Source organism: Polyodon spathula, chromosome 16 (genome assembly GCF_017654505.1).
Source record: "Polyodon spathula isolate WHYD16114869_AA chromosome 16, ASM1765450v1, whole genome shotgun sequence".
Taxonomy (NCBI): Eukaryota; Metazoa; Chordata; class Actinopteri; order Acipenseriformes; family Polyodontidae; genus Polyodon; species Polyodon spathula.
The window spans coordinates 293,291-314,155 of record NC_054549.1 but is presented as its reverse complement, the minus strand read 5'-3'; the positions used below and the strand labels follow the sequence as shown (position 1 = coordinate 314,155).

The window sequence follows — 20,865 nt, the reverse complement described above, 5'->3', positions numbered from 1 at the left end:
AGGCATTTAAAAAAAATTAATAACTAAAAAGTGTGTTGCATTAACAAGGAATGTGTCAATAGAGGGTTATACAGTGGGTACCATTGGTGGGATTCAACTGAATTACTGAAATGAAAAAAACACCTTTTGCAGCTTTTCATTAACAGTCATGCCTAAGATGATTCTTATAAGCTTTACAATACTCCAGTTCCTGATGGAGATTTGTATTTTAAACCAACTTTAAGCTAAATTTGTTTAAAATATAATCTTGTCTGGAGTTTGAGTTTGGAAATAATTGTACATTTCTGGTTAAAACAATTTCCTGTGACTGTGAACTATTTTATTTAAATTTACCCCAGAGGGTTGGTCAACTAGCAAGAAGTAAAACCCTCAGCCATTGTGGGGTTGGTAAATTAAAACATTATGTATGAATGGAGCATGATCGCCCACTCCTTTTTCAGAAACATCAATGGAGTAAGATTAGAACACGCTCGCTCCCTGTGCTATTCACTTCGACTCGGTGAAGCCACGTCTCCTGCACTTTTGTGTTACAAAAAAGGGATCCTCCCCTAAACTGCACACAGGAAGCCGTGGGTTCCTTTTACTATGAATGCATACAAATGAAGACTAGAAGCCACATGCTCACACAGGCTTCAGCTGAGTTCAAGTGAAAAATTCAGGAAAACAAATAAAACAAACAACAAATCCATAATGGAGACTATTGTACCTCCACTGAAGAGGTTAGCAATTAATTTAAAACCTTGCTGCTTATTCTCAATATTCAACACTTACAACATGACTGGCTTGGATATTCTTTGTGAATATCGCCACCCTACTCAAGGAGGGTTGCAACAGTGAGCTTGCTAGAGAAACCATGAGAACACAATGACCCCTGGTGCAGCTCCCCAACACACACAGACAATGCAATGCCAGCTATTTACAAGTACACTTTTTAGCTAAACAATAAAATGGAGTGGAGTCAGAAATGCAGTGCTTTCTCCTAGTCGGGTAAGCAGAACAGGTATTATTGAGCGAATGGAAATCATTGCTATGTTTATTTGGATGTAGTCATTTTGTCCAGTCCCGGCCAGGATGGGATATAGTATCTGGGTAATGTTCCCTCCAGTAGCCTCTCCATCCACAAGCCCAGCCTGTCTAGTTTGTGGTGGATCTGCAGACTGGATGAAGCCGTTTTCTTGCGAGTCGCTGCTTCGTCTCTGGAGGATGAAGAGGCTCTGGTGCTGCCGTCCTTGTGGAGGTCCTCCCCAGTGTACACGGGTTTGAATAAGCACAGGTACTTCTTGTGTCCATTCAAAGCCAACACGTATCCCGTGTAGTCCGCTTTGTGCTGGCTGTCGTCCTCGTCGCTGTCGATTTGCACAGCGTCCTGAGCGAACTCCAGAAGGGACTCCATCCACTCGCTGTGTTTGTCCAGGTTCAGAAAGGAGAAGTGCAAGGTGAGGCTCCTGGGAACACAGGAGAGAAATCATGAAACACAAGCAACCAGCTGAAATTTAAATTTGTATTGTTTTTTTACCTTGATGATGTTTGCAATTAGGGTGTAACGATACACTAATGTCATGACACAATACGGATCAGCCTGTGCAGGTCGCGAGTCGATACAGATCAGTGTGTGCAGGTCGTGATTCGATACGGATCACACCAGCACTGTCAAGAGTGCATTAGCCAGAAAGTGACAGGATCTAAGCGACAGCTTACTGGACAGTGCTGGCTTTTACTGCTCAAAAAATAAATAATAAAGGAAATCTGAGTAACTGCAATAAGGTTACAATGTCTTTTGTAGTCACAAAAAGTGACTTTAAAATTTTGATGAAGACGGTTAACAATGATCTAAAAGAGCTGTTCTTGTGATTACAGTTACAATTCTCAATACAAGAATTCTGCTATAATTAAAACAGTTCCTTTTGTCAAAGGAAACTTAACAGATAACAGCTTTATCGTATCAAGCATAGTTTCACTAGAGCCGCAGGGATTCAAACCTGATTTTTTTCCGTTCTTCAGTTATTATGAACGTTTGACTCGAACTGCGTCGTTAAACCGACAAGCTTACGAAATGTAAAAACAAAATTTCAAAGAACTTAACCCGCTGGAAGGGGTAAGAACGAATACCTAAAACAAAGGAAAAGAACACTACATTCTGAGTCGGGAACACGTAGGCATTAGTTTTTCTAGTGAATGGTCCTTAAGTTTTGGAGTTCATTAACCACTGAGATGTAGACTACGAGAAGAACACTTTTTTTCAAATGATTGTATGTTTGAAAACAAATGAAAAGAGACAAACAGACCATGCTGAAAGGGAACAGAAAAAAAAAAAAAAACGTTATTAACCGACAAACAAACTCTTGAATATCGTTTTCGTTCCAGAACGTAATAATTTTGTTTCGTTTTTTGTTTGCAATTTTATATATTTTCGTTTATCGTTCCGGTTCCAGCTCCATTTCGAATCCCTGTTCACTACTTTGCAACGTAGTAATACTGTATTAACAATCCATCCAGTGTGTTTGGTACAAGGAACGCGGTCTAGTTATTAATATTACAAGGTTGCAGACTTTTATGAATAGAAGTATGGATTGACATTTGTGAAACTGTAGAACATGGTTGGTCTAATTTGCTTGAAATGTGTTGAGATTCAGTGTTTGCGAACCCGTACTGTGGGCATAGCCCTACCAACCCAGTAAAGGAGTAGACTTCCTTTGCAAACTTGCTGAGCAGAGCGTTCTTGGTAGCATCGGTGAGAACGAGCACGACATTCATGTGGCCCGGCCTCAGACGAAGCAGGTTGCTGGTGTAGGTAATATCCGTCAGCTCCGTCACCTCCACAAAGCTTTTCTTTGGAGCCCTGCTGTAAAGGGGAGACATTAAGCAGCACATTAAACTGTTAACCTGAAAGACAGACAATCAGCCGAAAATACAGCAGGGGGCTAATGGACATGGGGTTTTGGTTTGTTTGCTATAACAACTTTATATAACTTTAATTCTACATTAACATGCATATACAAATGACTGTTCTCTTAATATACTGTATTCTCCTTGTTTGCATGTCAGTCATCACATGCTGGCGACTGTTTAAAACTCTGAAGTATAAAGGCACCCCTGTAACCCCAATAGGACTCTCAAACACGTCTCTCAGCACAGCTGGTACAGTAACCAGTAACCCGTCCCCCTGCAACACTGCGTCTCAAGTGGATGGAAGAAATGCCATTCTATGCAGCATTTCTACTGCATGGAGGGTATAGTGTTGGGGGGTTAATGGTGACACACTGTGGTACCAGCTTTTGTGCAATGCAATCTAGTTAGTGAAGCTGGCAAGTATTTTGCAACCAAGGCTATGCGTGCGCATGTGGTTTCCTAGCATTTGTAAACAGAGGTTTGGTCTATTCTGTTCCATTTCCTTTTCAATAGCATGCAAATCCATTCAAGTACCAGACCTTAAATATGTAAAGATGGCAAACAGTATTCAATAAGCACAGCCCGGTGCTAATGTATTTAACTCGACCAGCCTGCTAGTAACACATCTCTGCTGCTCTGACAACCACTTACACAACTTTGGTTCAAACCTATTACAATGCAAATGATGTTTTTACAGGCAGCTTGGCTGGTGTAAATGCAGTTTAATAAAGAAATGAAATGCGTCTCCTCAGATGTTTTTTCTGTGATGTCACTTACACGGTAGGATTCACAGCTGCAGTGTCCCTACCTGGATGTGTTTGCGTTGGGGGAGCCATTCTCAGAATTATTTTGCGGCTCGTCTTTTGTCTTTGGCTTGGTTTGTTTTTCGTCACTCGAGTCACTGAAATAAAGAAAAATCACAACTGAATATACAGTAATCCGCCCTGACCGTTTATCCACCATGATCACGCTCTTCAGCAACGTCACCCACGTGTGCAGTGCTAATGCAGAATGCAGAGGTTTTTACTTAAACCCTATGCACCTGGCTAATGCGTACGTATATGAGCCAAAACTAATGCAAGCGTGTCACATTTATACAGCACCTTACGTCACAATGACCCCAAGGTGCTTTACAGAGAGTTAAATGAATCCATTCTAATAAAACTGTTAAATACTAACTTCATCTCCCCAATAGAGACAAACTGGAACTTATTAGAAAGATAAGACCTAAACCAAGACAAGACCCTCCTGACAAACCCACTAAATGTTCAAGACAATTCAATACAGTGGAATGGGCCACAGTACCAAAAGCAGCACTAAGATGTCAAAAGATCATTTACTACCTTAACAAGGGCAGTCTCTGTGCTTTCTGCAGCACGAAATCCAGACTGGAATTTCTTAAATACAGTATTACAAGTTAGAAACTTGTGCAATTGATTAGTAACAACTCTCTCTAGAACCTTGGATAAAAATGGCAGATTGGGTATTGGCTTATAATTGCTAAGGGCTTTACGGTGGAGGTTGTTTTGTTTTTGTTTTTGCAGGGCTAATGCGGTCAGGTCTTGTAAGGTAATCAGAGAAAAAGCCTCCAAACGTCACTCTATCAGGTCTAATAGGTTCAGGGAAGAAAAAATGGTCTGTCCTAGGAGTGTGTAAAATGTGATCTCTAATGTCAAGTATTTTATTTTGGAAAAACTTGAAGAGGTCATTGCAGTAAGAGAGGAGCCAATGGTGCGGGTAGAAGCATTAGAAGGTGGATTCACTAATGTATCTGTGGAACTAAAAAGAACCCTGGGATTATTTGTTTCACTCAGGTTAGAACAGTATGAAGATCTTTCCTAGCTTTAGCTTGATGGCTTTTCCATGAAAAGTGCAGATTAGAACTATATCTGTGCACCAATTACAACTCTCAGATTCAGATACAACTCAAATACAATATCAGATACAACTCAGACACAATATCAAGGTTATAGTCCACAATAAAATCCCTGACTAGGGAGGTTTATTAGACCTAACATTAAATAAAGCCAAGCATAGATTTTATTTAGCAGAAGTAACAGGGATATGTAGGAGATTAGTGATTAGGATATGTAGGAGATTAGTGGAACACACACTTTTACTTTCCCTCTATCTTTCTAATCAAAGGATTTAGGGGAGCTCCCTAATAAAAGCCGAATCTCAAAACAATAACTGCGTGAATATAGTAACTGTTACAGCTGTGTGTAATGGTATTTAATTTACATATCTGTCTATACACTGGTCCCACCGCAGTCAGATACGCGAAGTACTACTGTGTGTGTGTGTGTGTGTGTGTGTGTGTGTGTGTGTGTGTGTGTGTGTGTGTGTATATATATATATATATATTTTTTTTAAATGCTCCTGAAGACAATAAAATGCGAATCCTAACTTACCTGAAAGCCTGAATAACAACTGTTCCAAACAAGATGAAGAGTGCAGAGAAGATCAAGGACAGGAGAGGCATCATTTCACGCCTACAAAGCAAACAAATAGGGAATAAGGTGAGAACTCCTGGGTGCCATAACTTCCCTGAATAAAATATGTATTTAAACAACTGAATCAGTCCCTGTCCAATACAGCTACAGGAACAGCTAGTAAAAGTAACCCTGCAGAGTTGAGACTTTCTCATGCTGTGATGACTACGATTTCTTAATTATACCAAAAAAGGTGAGTATCTAACTCTGTTCAACCAGGATTAGTGAGAGTGTAACTCTGTTCCACCAAGATTAGTGCGAGTGTAACTCTGTTCAATCAGGATTAGTGCGAGTGTAACTCTGTTCAATCAGGATTAGTGTGAGTGTCTAACTCTGTTCAATCAGGATTAGTGCGAGTGTAACTCTGTTCCACCAAGATTAGTGTGAGTGTCTAACTCTGTTCAATCAGGATTAGTGCGAGTGTAACTCTGTTCAACCAGGATTAGTGCGAGTGTAACTCTGTTCCAGATTAGTGTGAGTGTCTAACTCTGTTCAATCAGGATTAGTGCGAGTGTAACTCTGTTCTACCAGGATTAGTGCGAGTGTAACTCTGTTCTACCAGGATTAGTGCGAGTGTCTAACTCTGTTCAATCAGGATTAGTGCAAGTGTAACTCTGTTCCACCAAGATTAGTGCGAGTGTCTAACTCTGTTCAATCAGGATTAGTGCGAGTGTAACTCTGTTCAATCAGGATTAGTGCGAGTGTAACTCTGTTCAATCAGGATTAGTGCGAGTGTAACTCTGTTCAATCAGGATTAGTGCGAGTGTAACTCTGTTCAATCAGGATTAGTGCGAGTGTAACTCTGTTCCACCAAGATTAGTGTGAGTGTCTAACTCTGTTCAATCAGGATTAGTGCGAGTGTAACTCTGTTCCACCAAGATTAGTGCGAGGGTCTAACTCTGTTCAATCAGGATTAATGTGAGTGTAACTCTGTTCTACCAGGATTAGTGCGAGTGTAACTCTGTTCAATCAGGATTAGTGCGAGTGTCTAACTCTGTTCAACCAGGATTAGTGCGAGTGTCTAACTCTGTTCAACCAGGATTAGTGAGAGTGTAACTCTGTTCAACCAGGATTAGTGAGAGTATAACTCTGTTCCACCAAGATTAGTGTGAGTGTCTAACTCTGTTCAAGAGCTTTTTGCCCTGGTTTTCCATGTAATACTTTACTATGTGCATGCGGTTTGTCAACAGGGGAGAATATAGGCCACGGCGTTTTCACTGAGCTCATGCAAGTGCAGACACGCAGAGAAAGGCAGGGTAAAATGGGAATAGAGTTTCAGTGCAGAAAAACTAGATTATGCAAGTTTGCAATGCAACAATGTTCCAAAAGGATGTGAAGTGAGGGACCAAGGTGTTTGATACTGTAGACGTCCATACCAGTTGTTGTGCAGTAAATCATCACCAATCTGGGAGACATAGTCATACGCAGCATAGATCCACTGCAGAAGAAACATCTAAAATAGAACAATCACAAGAGTGAAAAATACTGCAAAACTAAACTAAAATCTCCAGACAGAACACAGGTTAGGAGCCCAAACTAAACTATTTTTGTAGTTAGCAATGACCTTTTGATATGCTGTCACTAGGCACCGGGTAGTTAAGGGTTAATGCAATTCCAAATAACCTCGAACAATGAATGCTTTGCAAACCTGTGATATCCAAAAGATACCTTGAACATTCATCAGACACACTGCTTGTAAAATGGTAGCATTATTGTGACTAGTACTACCACTGAGCCGTTCCATCACCATCAGCTAAAACATTAACCCTTTGCGGTCCTATGTGGGACCAGGTCCAGCAGTACAATCTTCCCTTTCCAGTCCGATGTCAGACCCTGTCCGACATCAAAAAGACATCAAACACAGGTCCCTAGTCGTTTTGTCTCCGGAAAAAAGCAGAGAAAACCTTTCAATGGCCGAGTGAGACAGATAGGAGCTGACAGAAGCCGAAAAAAAAAGGGGTGGATCTGAACAATACACATAGCCCCTGCACCACAGAGATAACACTGACTTAAAGATAGCTGCTTCTGCATCCAGCACTCAAAGAATATCACAGGCAGAGCTTTTTGACACATATAATACAAGATACAAAGGTAAAGTCATTGGTTTGTTGTAAACGGGATGTTTTACTCTCTTGTAATACAGGTGAAATACTTTGAAGTCATGAAACTTACAGAAGCAAACTCGTTGTTGAGCTCTGGAAGTACAGCAACGCTGGTGAGGAAAGCAGAGTCCTTCTGCAGCAGCTCCAGCTGTTCCTGGAGCTGAGACTTCTCTTCTTCACTTCCATTCCACCCGCCCGGCACTGATTTATAGCTCACTTTTCCTGCTGTGTTGCGCCTCTCCAGAATTAAAACCTACAAATAAGAAATACATGAACACATTTGCTCAAGCTCACAGGGAGCCTGGCCAGTAGGGTGCGCTGCAGCATGACGAGGTGAACCAGTAACTGCTTGTTTTGCCTCCTGAACCTGGGGGAGCGGCAGAGCCAATACAACGCTTCGTTAGATGGCCTTGACACCTTGTTTCTATATTATTTTGATTTATTTTCTGTAAAGTGTTTTGATGGGTTCTACCATTCCATTCTTTTATACATTTGAATGGTTAAGTGCCATGGGATCATTCATAAAAGCTGATATTACAATGATGATAGTTATAGAAGAGTCACGCTGCAAGAAGACTGACCATTAACTCTACCAATTTGTCATTCAGTGATAGGATTCCAGCTCATTTCCTTCGCTATTGTTCTGCAATGCCCTGAACAATGTAGCCAGGTATACAGTACCTGAGATGGGACGCTCTCTTTGTCCTTCAGCAACACATCACACAAGGCTTGTTGCTGTTTCTGATAGACATAGGCAAACCTAAAAATCTCTTTGGTGTTAGAAGCAGCAAACGAGAGGAATTCCTCTATTCCATTGTTAAAGGAGTCCTCTCCACTTGTTACCAACAGGACACAATACCTAAAACACAGGGTACATATAGAAGCTCGTCACGAGATCTGAACAGTTTGTCTCTGATGAGCAGGACTTGACATTCCATGTCCTAATTATCACAGCCGTTTTGTCCAGAGACATCTTGGACTGGATTTGTATGGCTGAATCTGCTACCTGCTCTGTAGTTTAGTTTGCCAGTATGGGAATAAGCTGGCTCCATACTTGGCTCATACTATTAATCTATCCTTCAGCATTGGCATCCACTGCCACTGCTGCTCCAGCTCAAGTTAACTCAGCATCCAGCAGGAGCTTGAGCTTGTGCAAGTGCAACACCCCCCCCCCCTTTGATTTGTCTCACTTTACATTAGTCAACCTGATATGACATAACCTTGAGAATATGCTACCATGGATGCTTTGTTTTTTCACAACTCCCATTTCTAGAAGAAACAAGGACCTGCTAACAGCTGAGCTCTTACTTTCTCCGCCGATGGAACTGCTTCACTGGGCACAGCTCCTCGAAGAGCTTCTGGTTTACAAGTCGGGGAACCAAGAGGAACTTATTGTTAGAAACAAACTCATCAATGATTTGCTTCTTCATGCCTCTAGCCTGAAAGACAGGAAAAGAGCCCAATGAATCTTCAGAATGTCTCCAGATTTGACCAAGGCTTATTGGCACAGCAACATACTCATCTGGAGGAGATGGGTGGGTTAGTGTGTGTGTCATGGATACAACTTCAGCTAGGCTTGTTTCCTATAGAACTGGAGCTGCGAAATCCTTTTATTTGGGCTTGGTCACACTAATGGGGTCAATTACCAGTATTCAAATGTAGTTTTTCTTTTTTGCTTCTGTGTTTAAAATCTGATAAGCACATATTACTTCTAGAAATATTGGTTGTACAATAAAACATTATGGAGTTTGTGTTTTTATTTTTTATAAAACGCAATCAAAAATTGCTGTCAGATTGGGACACTTCAGGGCTTAATTATAAACTTTATAATGCCTATTGTATAGAAATTTAAGAGAGTCAATTTCGTACATTACTGTATTAAAAAGTGTTAAACTAACAATGATACATTTGTAACTTAACATGTTTGCACAATATAAAAGCTGGTTTACATTCAAATATATTTAACTCTAAACAAAAAAACAAGGGCAAATATCAAACGGGATGTGTATCTACTATTAGACTATAGAAGGATGCATACATGCCAACTGCAAATCTATAAACCTCCCATTTGCATCATACAGAACCACACAATTCAGTTCAAAGAGATGTTAGACACCTGGATGATGTCAGCAGGCTTGTCCGTGCGCTCCTTGAAGAGTAACATGGTGGGAGCGTATGTGTTGATCTTGTACTGCTGGATCAAAGTCTCCGTTTCAAACAGACCCTGGTTGACGTATCCAAACCGGACATAATCTTTATAGGCAAAAGCTGTCAGCTGTTTTGGGAGAGAATTGTTATTGGAGAGGACATGGAGTTTGAATTGTTCCTCAATATGGGACACTTAAATCTGCGCGTAAAACAAGTACACAGTACATTATTAAAGATTTTTCTTTACGACATCTACAAGTTCTGTAATTGTAAAGTAGCTTGCATTAGACATCTTTCATTCAAAGGAAGGACAGCCCACCTTATATAAGAGAGGTACAACAGGCACTTGATCAAACAGCAGCACGTGGGGTTTGTTTTCTTCATGCCAGCTATTCAAGAACTGCATATAGTTCTTATCGGTGACCTGAGAACAAGAAGCAAGAGAGCGTTAGGCCAAAAATATCAACTGCAATTTAAAGCAGTTTCCTTCTTAGAAAATATGCAGCGACGAGTCTCCGAGACTCATCCTCAAACACTCAGGATTCAAGGAGCAGAATGACTGGGGGAGAGTCTCCGAGACTCATCCTCAAACACTCAGGATTCGAGGAGCAGAATGACTGGTGGAGAGTCTCCGAGACTCATCCTCAAACACTCAGGATTCGAGGAGCAGAATGACTGGCGGAGAGTCTCCGAGACTCATCCTCAAACACTCAGGATTCGAGGAGCAGAATGACTGGCGGCCTTTCCGCCAGTCTCCATGTATCACTGAATGGGCAACCAAGACCCCTCACACTTGTGAGTTAAGGGATGCAGGGCCCCCTTTTCTCATATGTGAACGCTGCAAAAAAGAAAAGGCAGCCCAGGGCTGCTCTAGATGTAGGCCACTATTTCAATGTGGCCCCGGGGCTGCAACCCGGGACCAGGGCCGGCCTTTACATACACCCACCCCTTGTTATACTGCGGATTCGGATATATCCCCGTCCCGGAGTTGGCTCCCAATTTTTACTGTCTAATTGCATATGCCTTAGCTGCAATATACACAGGCACTTAGAATTACTGTTCGTTTTATTTCACACTGCACACCACAAAACAACAATATACAAAACAATTAAAAACAAAGCATTAATATCGTACTGTTATCATATACACACGTACTGCACAATAACACAAAACAATTTAAATATGTACTTGCTGAAGCGGTTTTTATTTTAGCCAATGAGGTGTTCACGTGTGGCAACAATGCAATAGCAAAAGCCACAGGGCAGTGACGTCAGCTCCATAGCAACAAGCCTCCTATGTTGTTGTTGGGAATGGATTCTTTCAATGCAGCGAGTTTGTGCATTTGAAAAAGAGGAAGACTCATTAAATGAATTGGAGACTGAAGTTGATGAGAAGCAGTTACCCTAGGCTGTATGAATTAAAACAGTGTGCTGCTTTTTATAAGAATAATGAGAAAAAGCAGGTTGCGTAGAGGATTTATACCGGACCCTGACGCCCCTGAAAAAACAAGGGAGCGGTTGTACAGTATGTGTCAGTCTATTTGTTTTTCTATGGGTCTCTCACTGTATCGCAGTCCTCGCTATGTAGCGGATTTATACTGGACCCCAACACCCGTGATATATAGAGTGGGTGGTGTATATGAACACAAATCAGACTGAGGGCTTCCTTTTCGTATCACAGGACCAGTTTGATTAAGTAGCTCAATAGCAGGGATCCTACGAATCCGTTTGCTGTGGAATAAAAACGCAGATTTTCTATGAAGCCGGAGATTTTTTTGTTTTCTGTTTGGGGAGGGGCAAAAAACATGCAAGGTTTGATAATAACCAAATCAATACACGTACCACATATCAACATTAACACAGGCAACTGTGCTTTACATTTACATAAACATACCCATCTAATAAAACTGCTTCCGGTATTCAAGATCAGTGTTGAACGAGGCTTCAGTTTACTTCAGTCGGTATCCAGAGCTGTTCAAAGATGCCAAAACCAATAACAATCACCCGTAAAGATCGTGTCAAGGAGTTTGGCAAAGACTGATTTCACGGCTAATGTGCTGTTTTGTGCTTAATGCAGTATGGCTGTGGATTACACTCGTAGGTACACCATTGCAGAACACATGGGAAGTGCTAAATGTAAATTGAATGAAAGGAAACGTAAACCCCAAACCTGGGATTCTTTTCTGTGCTCAAAGCCAGCGTCTCATGACAATCTGGCTCGAACGCTGAAGCTCTGTTTTACAATAACCGCCCGTATGACGAAGGCTAACTCGGAGTTGAACTAACACGAACAATTTGAAGTTCAAAACCATTTTTAAGGATTTGGGGCTCCACCAATCCACTGTCAGACAGATAGTCTACAAATGGAGAAAGTTGAAGACCACAATCACTCTACCCAGGAGCGGTCGTCCTACCAAAATCTCTCCAAGAACAAACCGGAAAAACATCAAGGAAGTCACAAAAAACCCTGTAGGCCACTCTCGCCTTGGCTAAGGTCAGTGTTCATGACTCCACCATCAGAAAGTCACAAAAATGGGATTCAGAGTAGCAAGGCGGAAACCACTGCTCACTAAGAAGAGCATGAATGCTCGTCTCAAGTTTGCCAAAAAGCACCTGGATGATCCTCAAGAGTTCTGGAACAATGTTCTCTGGACAGACGAGGCAAAGGTAGAACTTTTTTTGCCTCATTGAGAAACGTTGTTTTGGCGAAAACCAAACACTACGTTTGAACAGAAAAACCAACCGTCAAGCATGGTGGTGGGAGTGTGATGGTTTGGGGCTGCTTTGCTGCCTCAGGACCTGAACGGCTTGCCATCATTGACACAACCATGAATTCTGCATAGTATCAGAAAATTCTGGAGGAGAAGGCCAGGCCAGCCATCTGTGAGCTGAAAGTGAACCAAAAGTCAGTCATGCAGCAAGACAATGATCCTAAACATACCACCAGATCTACAAAAGAATGGCTGCAGAAGAAGAAATTCAGCATTTTTGAATGGCCTAGTCAAAGTCCGGACCTAAATCCCATAGAAATGTTGTGGCAGGACCCGAAGCGAGCTGTCCATGCAAGGAAGCCCTCAAATGTCATCAAGTTCTGCAAGGAGGAATGGGCCAAAATTCCTCAAAACCGATGTGAGAGACTGACCAACAGTTAGAGGAAACGTTTAGTTGAAGTCAAGGCTGCTCAAGGGGGTTCCACCAGTTACTGAAGCTAAAGGTTCATATACTTTTTCACACATTGATATTGAATGTTGAATCATTTGTGGATAAATAAATGTTGAAAAAGTGTCATGTTTTTGTGTTATTTGTTTAATCAGGTTATCTTTATCTATTATTAAGACTTGGATTAAGATCTAATAACATTTTAGGTTTGAAATAAGTGAAAATCCTAAGGGGTTCATAAACTTTTTCTCGGCACTGTATGTATGTATTGGTTTATGTTAGATGTATCTATGCAGAGGTACATGGAGTGTGGGCTATGTAGCATGGGTGACCGACAATGTATATTTGTACTCAGGCACAGGGATTGCACAATCCCTTCACGTCCAGAGTAAAGTGTGTATTTATATGTGGGCACGGAGATTGCACAAATGAGTTCACGTGCAGACTGTGCCAGGATTCAAGTGAATGATTAATTAGCAATTGAGTCCCGGTACAGCTGTAGATAAAAGCAGCACAAACGTCTCACTTGGGGGTTGGTGTGTTCAGAGTGTTTCAGGAGGTAAAGAGATAGACAACTAAAAAGAAAAACAATAGCTACGCATGCTGGTTAGACCCCAGCACGATACAGGTCTGTTTTGTTCCGGGTTGTCCGTTTGTCTGTCTGTTTTGGCCTTTGTGACGTTTTGTTTGGATTTAGTGTTTTCTTTCCTGTTTGCAAAAAGTGCTTCCACACCCCAGCCCTGTGCGTCTGTCTTCCTGGTCTGATGTCACCACATACGCCATCTTGTGACAGATTTATACAAACTTCTAAAGAGAACTGCAGCAGGGATGGAAATCAGACTCCTATTGCATCACAGTCTCCTCCATTCCAGGTCTTAAAATAAGCCTGATTAGCCACAGTGTACAGGTAACAAGCTCAGGTGTGTTATTAAACAAACAGCAAAATGAGGAATGGATCAAACTGCTATGCAATGGGAGTCTTATTTCCACCCCTGATGCAATACAATATAAGGAATAACGTCCACCTGAAAAAGGTAAGGCTGTTCCATCAATCCATTACAGGAACATGAAACTGCAGCTTTTGTAAATGTGCTTCTGTAAAACGGACTGTCAAAGAGGGTTTAATGGAAATGCATTTCATTAGCTTCTCTGAAGGCATTTCTTTCTAAGTAAATCTCTCATTATTTTGATCATCTTGCATACTTGTGTCAAATCACAGAGCCATCCTGGCTGTGAATGGTGACCCAATACCCCAGTGACCACGTCCAATACTGGATGTGTATTTCTAGTGTGGTACAATCCACATACCTTCTCCACAAGCCTTGTTGGAAGCAGGTTCTCCACAAACTGCCGCAGATGTTCCCTCACCACAGCATAATGAAAGAATGTAACTTTCCCATTGATGAGTCCAAGAATAGAGGGTGTGCGGTGTGCTCCGAGGTGGTTTGCCAGGCGACGTTCATATCCCACATCCACTACACCAATCCCCACACCTATAGGAGGGAAGCACAGCAAATAGCTTACATGTCTATAGTTCTACTGGATCTGTACATTTGGAATCATTCAGAGCAGTCTACAATTACTACTGAAATATGATTTTTTATTCACTAGACTTGGTGTTTTGTTAATTATTGTTCCTAAATGTGTAACACAGGTGTCAAAGTGTATTAAGAACCAGCATCATCTACTAGATAGCTACTGGGTATTGCCCACTACAAAGGGAAGCTTGATTTACTACGACTATGGCAGCAACTATAAAAACTTTTATTTTATTTTATAACCCTTTGCAGTCCGTTTATTCAGCACTTGTCAGGTGCGTCAGGTCCAATTTATTTTCACACAAGCTCTTTATTTTACATGCACTGTTTAAAATATCCTCCCCCCCCCCCCCCCCCCGAGTAAAACAGGTTTAAAAGTACTGTATCTCCAGCCAAGCCCCACCCCTTGTTCGCTGTATTTTTCACATACCCCTTTTAGATGCGAATACTGATAAATCTTTACCTGATCACTCATTTTATCACCAAACTCCTCAATAATACAAGTCATTATTTTAATACTATAACATCTCAAAAAGCTATGCAAATGTCTGTGATATTCTTTGAACACTGGATGCAGGAGTAGCTACCGCCTTTGTTTATGTCCGTGTTATCTCTATGCTGCATGGGGCTATCCTTGTGCCCCTAGATAATGCTACTCTCAATAACGTGTACTGAAGAATGTTCTCACCCAGTTGCATCACAGCTCCAGATACATGGCAAACTCTAGTGATAGACACAGAGTCAATTATCTTTACTATACCCCATTGACAGGATCCTAGCAGGAGTCATGAAACTCTACACAATACATGAGAAAGGCGCAGCTCTTGGTCCTCCACCCACAGGTCTTATTGTAAATGCAGCTCAGTGTAAGAAGCAGCACCTACCCAGGGCTTCGAGCTCCAGGACAACCTCTTTCCACACAGGCTCAATGTGAATGCAGCTGAAACACCAGTCCGAGGTAATCTTAATAAGGTATGGCCTTTTAAAGCTGTCCGGGACAATGTCGTTCATGTACTGAGAGAAATGAATCGTGTACTTATTGTCTGCAAAGTCTCTGCTCCCTTTGTTGAACTGGTAATGAAAGAAAGATTCGTCAAAGTAAAAGCTGTCGTGGAAGTGCTGAAACTGCTGCCGCTGCTGTGCATAGTCTTGCTCTCCAGCGCTTTCTCCATACCGCTCATAGTTAGCTCTCTTCTCTTCATTCGACAGAAGCTGTTTCAAAATGTAAAAAAAAATACAGAAATGTTGACGTTGCATCATAATAAAACACTTATCCACATTTCAATCAGTTATTTTAAATAATACCAATTTTAAATAATAATATTCCTGTTGAAATTTCTAGGAACTTTTATATTTTGTATATGACATTAATTAATTTCTAGTACTGTATATTAAAACAAAATGTGTACTGTAAAATTGAATGGATATTGTAGTTTGTGTGGATATTCTGCTTAGATATTTATTTGCCATGCTTACTATCTACTGTAGCAAAACATGCTCTGAACAGACCAAGGCTGATTTTCTAAAGGGAGGTGGGGAAGCACAGTGTTGCAATGAAGGGGGGGGGGGGGGGAAGCACAGCAGTGCTGCAATGAAGGGGGGAAGCACAGCAGTGCTGCAATGAAGGAGGGAAGCACAGCAGTGCTGCAATGAAGGAGGGAAGCACAGCAGTGCTGCAATGAAGGAGGGGAAGCACAGCAGTGCTGCAATGAAGGAGGGGAAGCACAGCAGTGCTGCAATGAAAGAGGGGAAGCACAGCAGTGCTGCAATGAAAGAGGGGAAGCACAGCAGTGCTGCAATGAAGGGGGGAAGCACAGCAGTGCTGCAATGAAGGGGGGAAGCACAGCAGTGCTGCAATGAAGGAGGGAAGCACAGCAGTGCTGCAATGAAGGAGGGGAAGCACAGCAGTGCTGCAATGAAGGAGGGGAAGCACAGCAGTGCTGCAATGAAGGAGGGGAAGCACAGCAGTGCTGCAATGAAAGAGGGGAAGCACAGCAGTGCTGCAATGAAAGAGGGGAAGCACAGCAGTGCTGCAATGAAGGGGGGAAGCACAGCAGTGCTGCAATGAAGGGGGGGAAGCACAACAGTGCTGCAATGAAGGGGGGGAAGCACAACAGTGCTGCAATGAAGGGGGGGAAGCACAACAGTGCTGCAATGAAGGGGGAAAACACAGTTGCGCTGCAGTGGGCACTGAAGCCTGGGAACACCTCGTTTCAGAAACAGCAGCTCCGAGGAGTCTTTTCAGAAGCGTTTGTTTGTTTTGCTGGAACAGTTATTAAGCAAGGCAATGACCTAAATAGAAACCATATATAATAATATAGAAAACACACAAAATTATACTGAACAAGTAAAAAAAAAATACTAGCAACCTGTAGATGATATTAATATTTGTATGTGGGACAGATGGCAACAGTTTTGTACAACATTCACAGTTTACCTCATAAGATTTAGTAATTTTAATAAACATATCCTGTGCTCCAGGGCTTTTGTTCTTATCTGGATGCCTGAGGGGTGGAAAAAAAAACAACTATAAATATAAAATAGACAAATTCATCAGCTATACAGGAATCTACAATCTATTATAAACAACGATAATATTATGTTGATGTTCAGTATTTTACCTGGTGTTCATATATATATATATATATATATATATATATATATATATATATATATATATATATATATACAGCTCTGGAAAAAATTAAGAGACCACTGCAAAATTATCAGTTTCTCTGGTTTTACTATTTATAGGTATGTGTTTGGGTAAAATGAACATTTTTGTTTTATTCTATAAACTACTGACAAAATTTCTCCCAAATTCCAAATAAAAATTATCATTTATAGCATTTATTTGCAGAAAATGACAACTGGTCAAAATAACAAAAAAGATGCAGTGTTGTCAGACCTGATTCATGTGTCCTTCACAAAGACAAATCTGCCCGATTCCAGCCTTGCTGAAGCACCCCCCAGATGAGTCCAATTTTTATCTTTGCCCAACACCTGGTCGTCTAATGGTTAGACGGAGACCTGGAGAGGCCTACAAGCCACAGTGTCTCGCACCCACCGTGAAATGTGGTGGAGGATCGGTGATGATCTGGAGGTGCTTCAGCAAGGCTGGAATCAGGCAGCTTTGGCATGAATCAAGCCAAGTACAAGGTTGTCCTGGAAGAAAACTTGCTTCCTTCTGTTCTGACAATGTTTCCCAACTCTGAGGATTGGTTTTTCCAGCAGGACAATGCTACATGCCACACAGCCAGGTCAATCAAGGTGTGGATGGAGAACCACCAGATCAAGACCCTGTCATGGCCAGCCCAATCTCCACCTGAACCCCATTGAAAACCTCTGGAATGTGATCTAGAGGAAGATGGATGGTCACAAGCCATCAAACAAAGCCGAGCTGCTTGAATTTTTGCGCCAGGAGTGGTATAAAGTCACCCAACATCAATGTGAAAGACTGGTGGAGAGCATGCCAAGACGCATGAAAGCTGTGATTGAAAATCAGGGTTATTCCACCAAATATTGATTTCTGAACTCTTTCTAAGTTAAAACATTAGTATTGTGTTGTTTAAAAATTAATATGAACTTATTTTCTTTGCATTATTCGAGGTCTGACAACACTGCACCTTTTTTGTTATTTTGACCAGTTGTCATTTTCTGCAAATAAATGCTCTAAATGACAAAATTTTTATTTGGAATTTGGGAGAAATGTTGTCAGTAATTTATAGAATAAAACAAAAATGTTCATTTTACCCAAACACATACCTATAAAAGTAAAACCAGAGAAACTGATAATTTTGCAGTGGTCTCTTAATTTTTTCCAGAGCTATATATATATATATATATATATATATATATATATATATATATATATATATATATATATATATATATATATATATATATATATATATATATATATATATATATATATCTAAAATCTATTATTTTACTTTTTATTGTGGCAAAATGGTTAAAAGATTAAGTAGTTAAGATATTGGGAAGAAATCACAAGCCTTAACATTTCAAAACGATGTGGTGTACTTGCAAACTATTTGAGAGTTACTGAGTGATCTATTGTTCATAATTGAGGAATCCCTACATCGTATGTATTTTTTTGTTTCAAGTATTTCTTAGAAATCTGGAACTGCAGCCATTTGACTCCGAGTAACAACTAAAATTTAAAAAAAGGAACCGTGCATTTGAAGAGAGTAATGAGCACCAGCGCCACCTACTGGACACTTACTGTGTACTGACAAACTCAAATGGATGCTCAGTTTACAGTTGCTGTACACTAGATGGTGCTGGAACTTACTAACAAAGATACTTAGGCTGATCTAACTGGTGCTAAATGTCTCTGCCAAGCAGAACAAAAGCAGCTTCTGAATTCAGACCAAAGCACCTTAAACACAGACTCCATTTAAATTAAACACACAGTATGTTAGTAATTGCAATACAAACTCAGAATGATTGCAAGGATTCCACACTGCTTTTGATAAAGCAGGGTTGACCCGGGTGACTGACGCAAGTACACAATGCATGTATCAATGCCCCTGGAGCAGCTTGTTACGAACGCTTGCATCCAAGCTTCTCTGGATTGAACTGTCTGACCAAATGTTGATAAGAGCAAACGTTTCTTCCTCCCTGCTGCAATCTGGCTCATGGTGTGTCTCAAATCAACAAAAATATGGCTAAACTGAATAAACAGAAACGTTCCTTGTGGAACTGAAACCTCCATGCAGGCGTGGCTGTCTGTTATTTCCTCGGCTTACGAAGGGCTGTCATACATTTTGTCTCCCTCAACCAGGGTCAAAGCGTGTCGACCCACAGCCTAAGGTGGGTCGCTGGAACTCGGATACGACCCAGGTACTTGGTTTCACACCCCAGGATTGTGACCTGGGTAGGAGTGCTTGTGTGAAAGGGGCTTTAGCATTCCCAAACTGGCTGTAATCATGAAAGTAGCAGCATTGGTGTGCAGCGCATTCAGAAAATATTATAGACTTACAGATATATTCAAATACACCCCTCCCCAACCCGACAACAAAGAGTTTATAAATTAGCAGTGCAGCAAGTTAACAGAAAATAACAAAGTTCTTACCATTCTCGAGCAAGTTTCTTGTAAACCTTCTTAACTTCAGCTTGAGTGGCACTCTTTCCGATCCCTAACACTGCATAAGGGTCAAACTCGCCAGCAGCAAGCGGGGCAGGGCAGCATGACAGCAGCAGGAAAATCAACACAACAATTCGTAATGTTGAAAACACAAGTCTTAATCTTGTCATTTTCTTTCGCCTAAAAAAATATGTTACAATAAATTCTGTGTTGCATTTATTCACGAAATATCTAATTTGATAGGCCAAGTCTGTGTAACTTTTTAATAAACATGTTCAGTGTTGCAATATGCTACCTATGATGTCCCTTCGTCCGAGTCGTGTTTATATAAACAGGCGCTATAGGGTTCTGTTGGGGTACCTATTAATACGTGAGAATGAAGCTTTGCAAGCTTACGGGTTTTGCTGTCTGTTCACTTTTTCTGCACCAAAACAAAACAATGTTTTTAACTAAAAAAGACCAACATGCTGCTCTAGAAAGAGTGCAAAGAAGAGCGACCAGAATTATTCCAGGCTTAAAAGGCATGTCATATGCAGACAGGCTAAAAGAATTGAATCTGTTCAGTCTTGAACAAAGAAGACTACGTGGCGACCTAATTCAAGCATTCAAAATTCTAAAAGGTATTGACAGTGTCGACCCAAGGGACTTTTTCAGCCTGAAAAAAGAAACAAGGACCAGGGGTCACAAATGAGTTTAGAAAAAGGGGCATTCAGAACAGAAAATAGGAGACACTTTTTTACACAGAGAATTGTGAGGGTCTGGAATCAACTCCCCAGTAATGTTGTTGAAGCTGACACCCTGGGATCCTTCAAGAAGCTGCTTGATGAGATTTTGGGATCAATAAGCTACTAACAACCAAACGAGCAAGATGGGCCGAATGGCCTCCTCTCGTTTGTAAACTTTCTTATGTTCTTATGTACTAAGCTGCTAACGTACTATTGAAAAGGTTTAAAGGCATTGGTTTGGCTAACAGTAATGTCATAATTAATAGCAACAAAAACATGGGACTTCTTTTTTAGCATTTTAGTATTTGAAAGCGCACATTCTGTTAATAAAGTTGACTTTCTCCCTGGTATTATGCTTTGATAGAGACAAATAAAAATACATTTGGTAGCATTCCAGAAATATAAATACATACGATTTCCTATCAGCAATGAGATATACACCACAGCTCCAAATCAACAGACGATTGCACCGCTTCCAAATTCACATAGCACGCCTTTTCATCGCAGTCCTTAGGTGTATTTTATTGTAAAATCACTCGCTCGCTCACACCTAGTAACCCACAATTGCACCCTCCATCCAGATTGCACTGCAAATTTTCAACAAGCGCTTCCGGTCACCCGGCGTAATAGCATCATTACGAGAGGCGTGGCTTCAATGAAAACAAGGAAGAAACTCACAAAATCTTAATTGCGCTGTATCGCT

At 41.0% G+C, this 20,865-nt stretch overlaps 1 protein-coding gene across 2 annotated transcripts; it reads right to left on the bottom strand.

Moving 5' to 3' along the window:
* Positions 1-75: 75 nt before the first annotated feature.
* Positions 76-20,744, bottom strand: LOC121329074 (dnaJ homolog subfamily C member 16-like). Of its 2 annotated transcripts, none has more exons than XM_041274388.1 (15): positions 20,576-20,744; positions 19,426-19,617; positions 16,765-16,831; positions 15,212-15,539; positions 14,098-14,282; positions 9,951-10,055; positions 9,600-9,758; positions 8,792-8,922; positions 8,165-8,342; positions 7,554-7,736; positions 6,758-6,834; positions 5,301-5,381; positions 3,698-3,790; positions 2,672-2,842; positions 76-1,445 (listed from the first exon to the last, which is right to left on the bottom strand). In XM_041274388.1, the coding sequence occupies exons 2-15, from the start codon at positions 19,605-19,607 to the stop codon at positions 1,034-1,036; spliced, it is 2,352 nt and encodes a 783-aa protein (XP_041130322.1). In that variant the 5' UTR covers positions 19,608-19,617; positions 20,576-20,744; the 3' UTR covers positions 76-1,033. The 2 variants fall into 2 exon arrangements, with proteins under 2 accessions (XP_041130322.1, XP_041130323.1); XM_041274389.1 differs by having other exon boundaries at positions 2,672-2,839.
* Between the last annotated feature and the right edge of the window lie 121 nt (positions 20,745-20,865).

What these genes read in the sequence shown, in the direction of transcription:
- LOC121329074 (XM_041274388.1), bottom strand. Translation starts at nt 19,607, where the DNA reads ATGACAAGATTAAGACTTGTGTTTTCAACATTACGAATTGTTGTGTTG. An exon ending in AAGAAACTTGCTCGAGAATG is followed by an intron (nt 16,832 to 19,425) that starts GTAAGAACTTTG and finishes TCCACCCCTCAG; the next exon opens with GCATCCAGATAAGAACAAAA. An exon ending in GATTTACTGCACAACAACTG is followed by an intron (nt 5,382 to 6,757) that starts GTATGGACGTCT and finishes TTTGCTTTGTAG; the next exon opens with GCGTGAAATGATGCCTCTCC.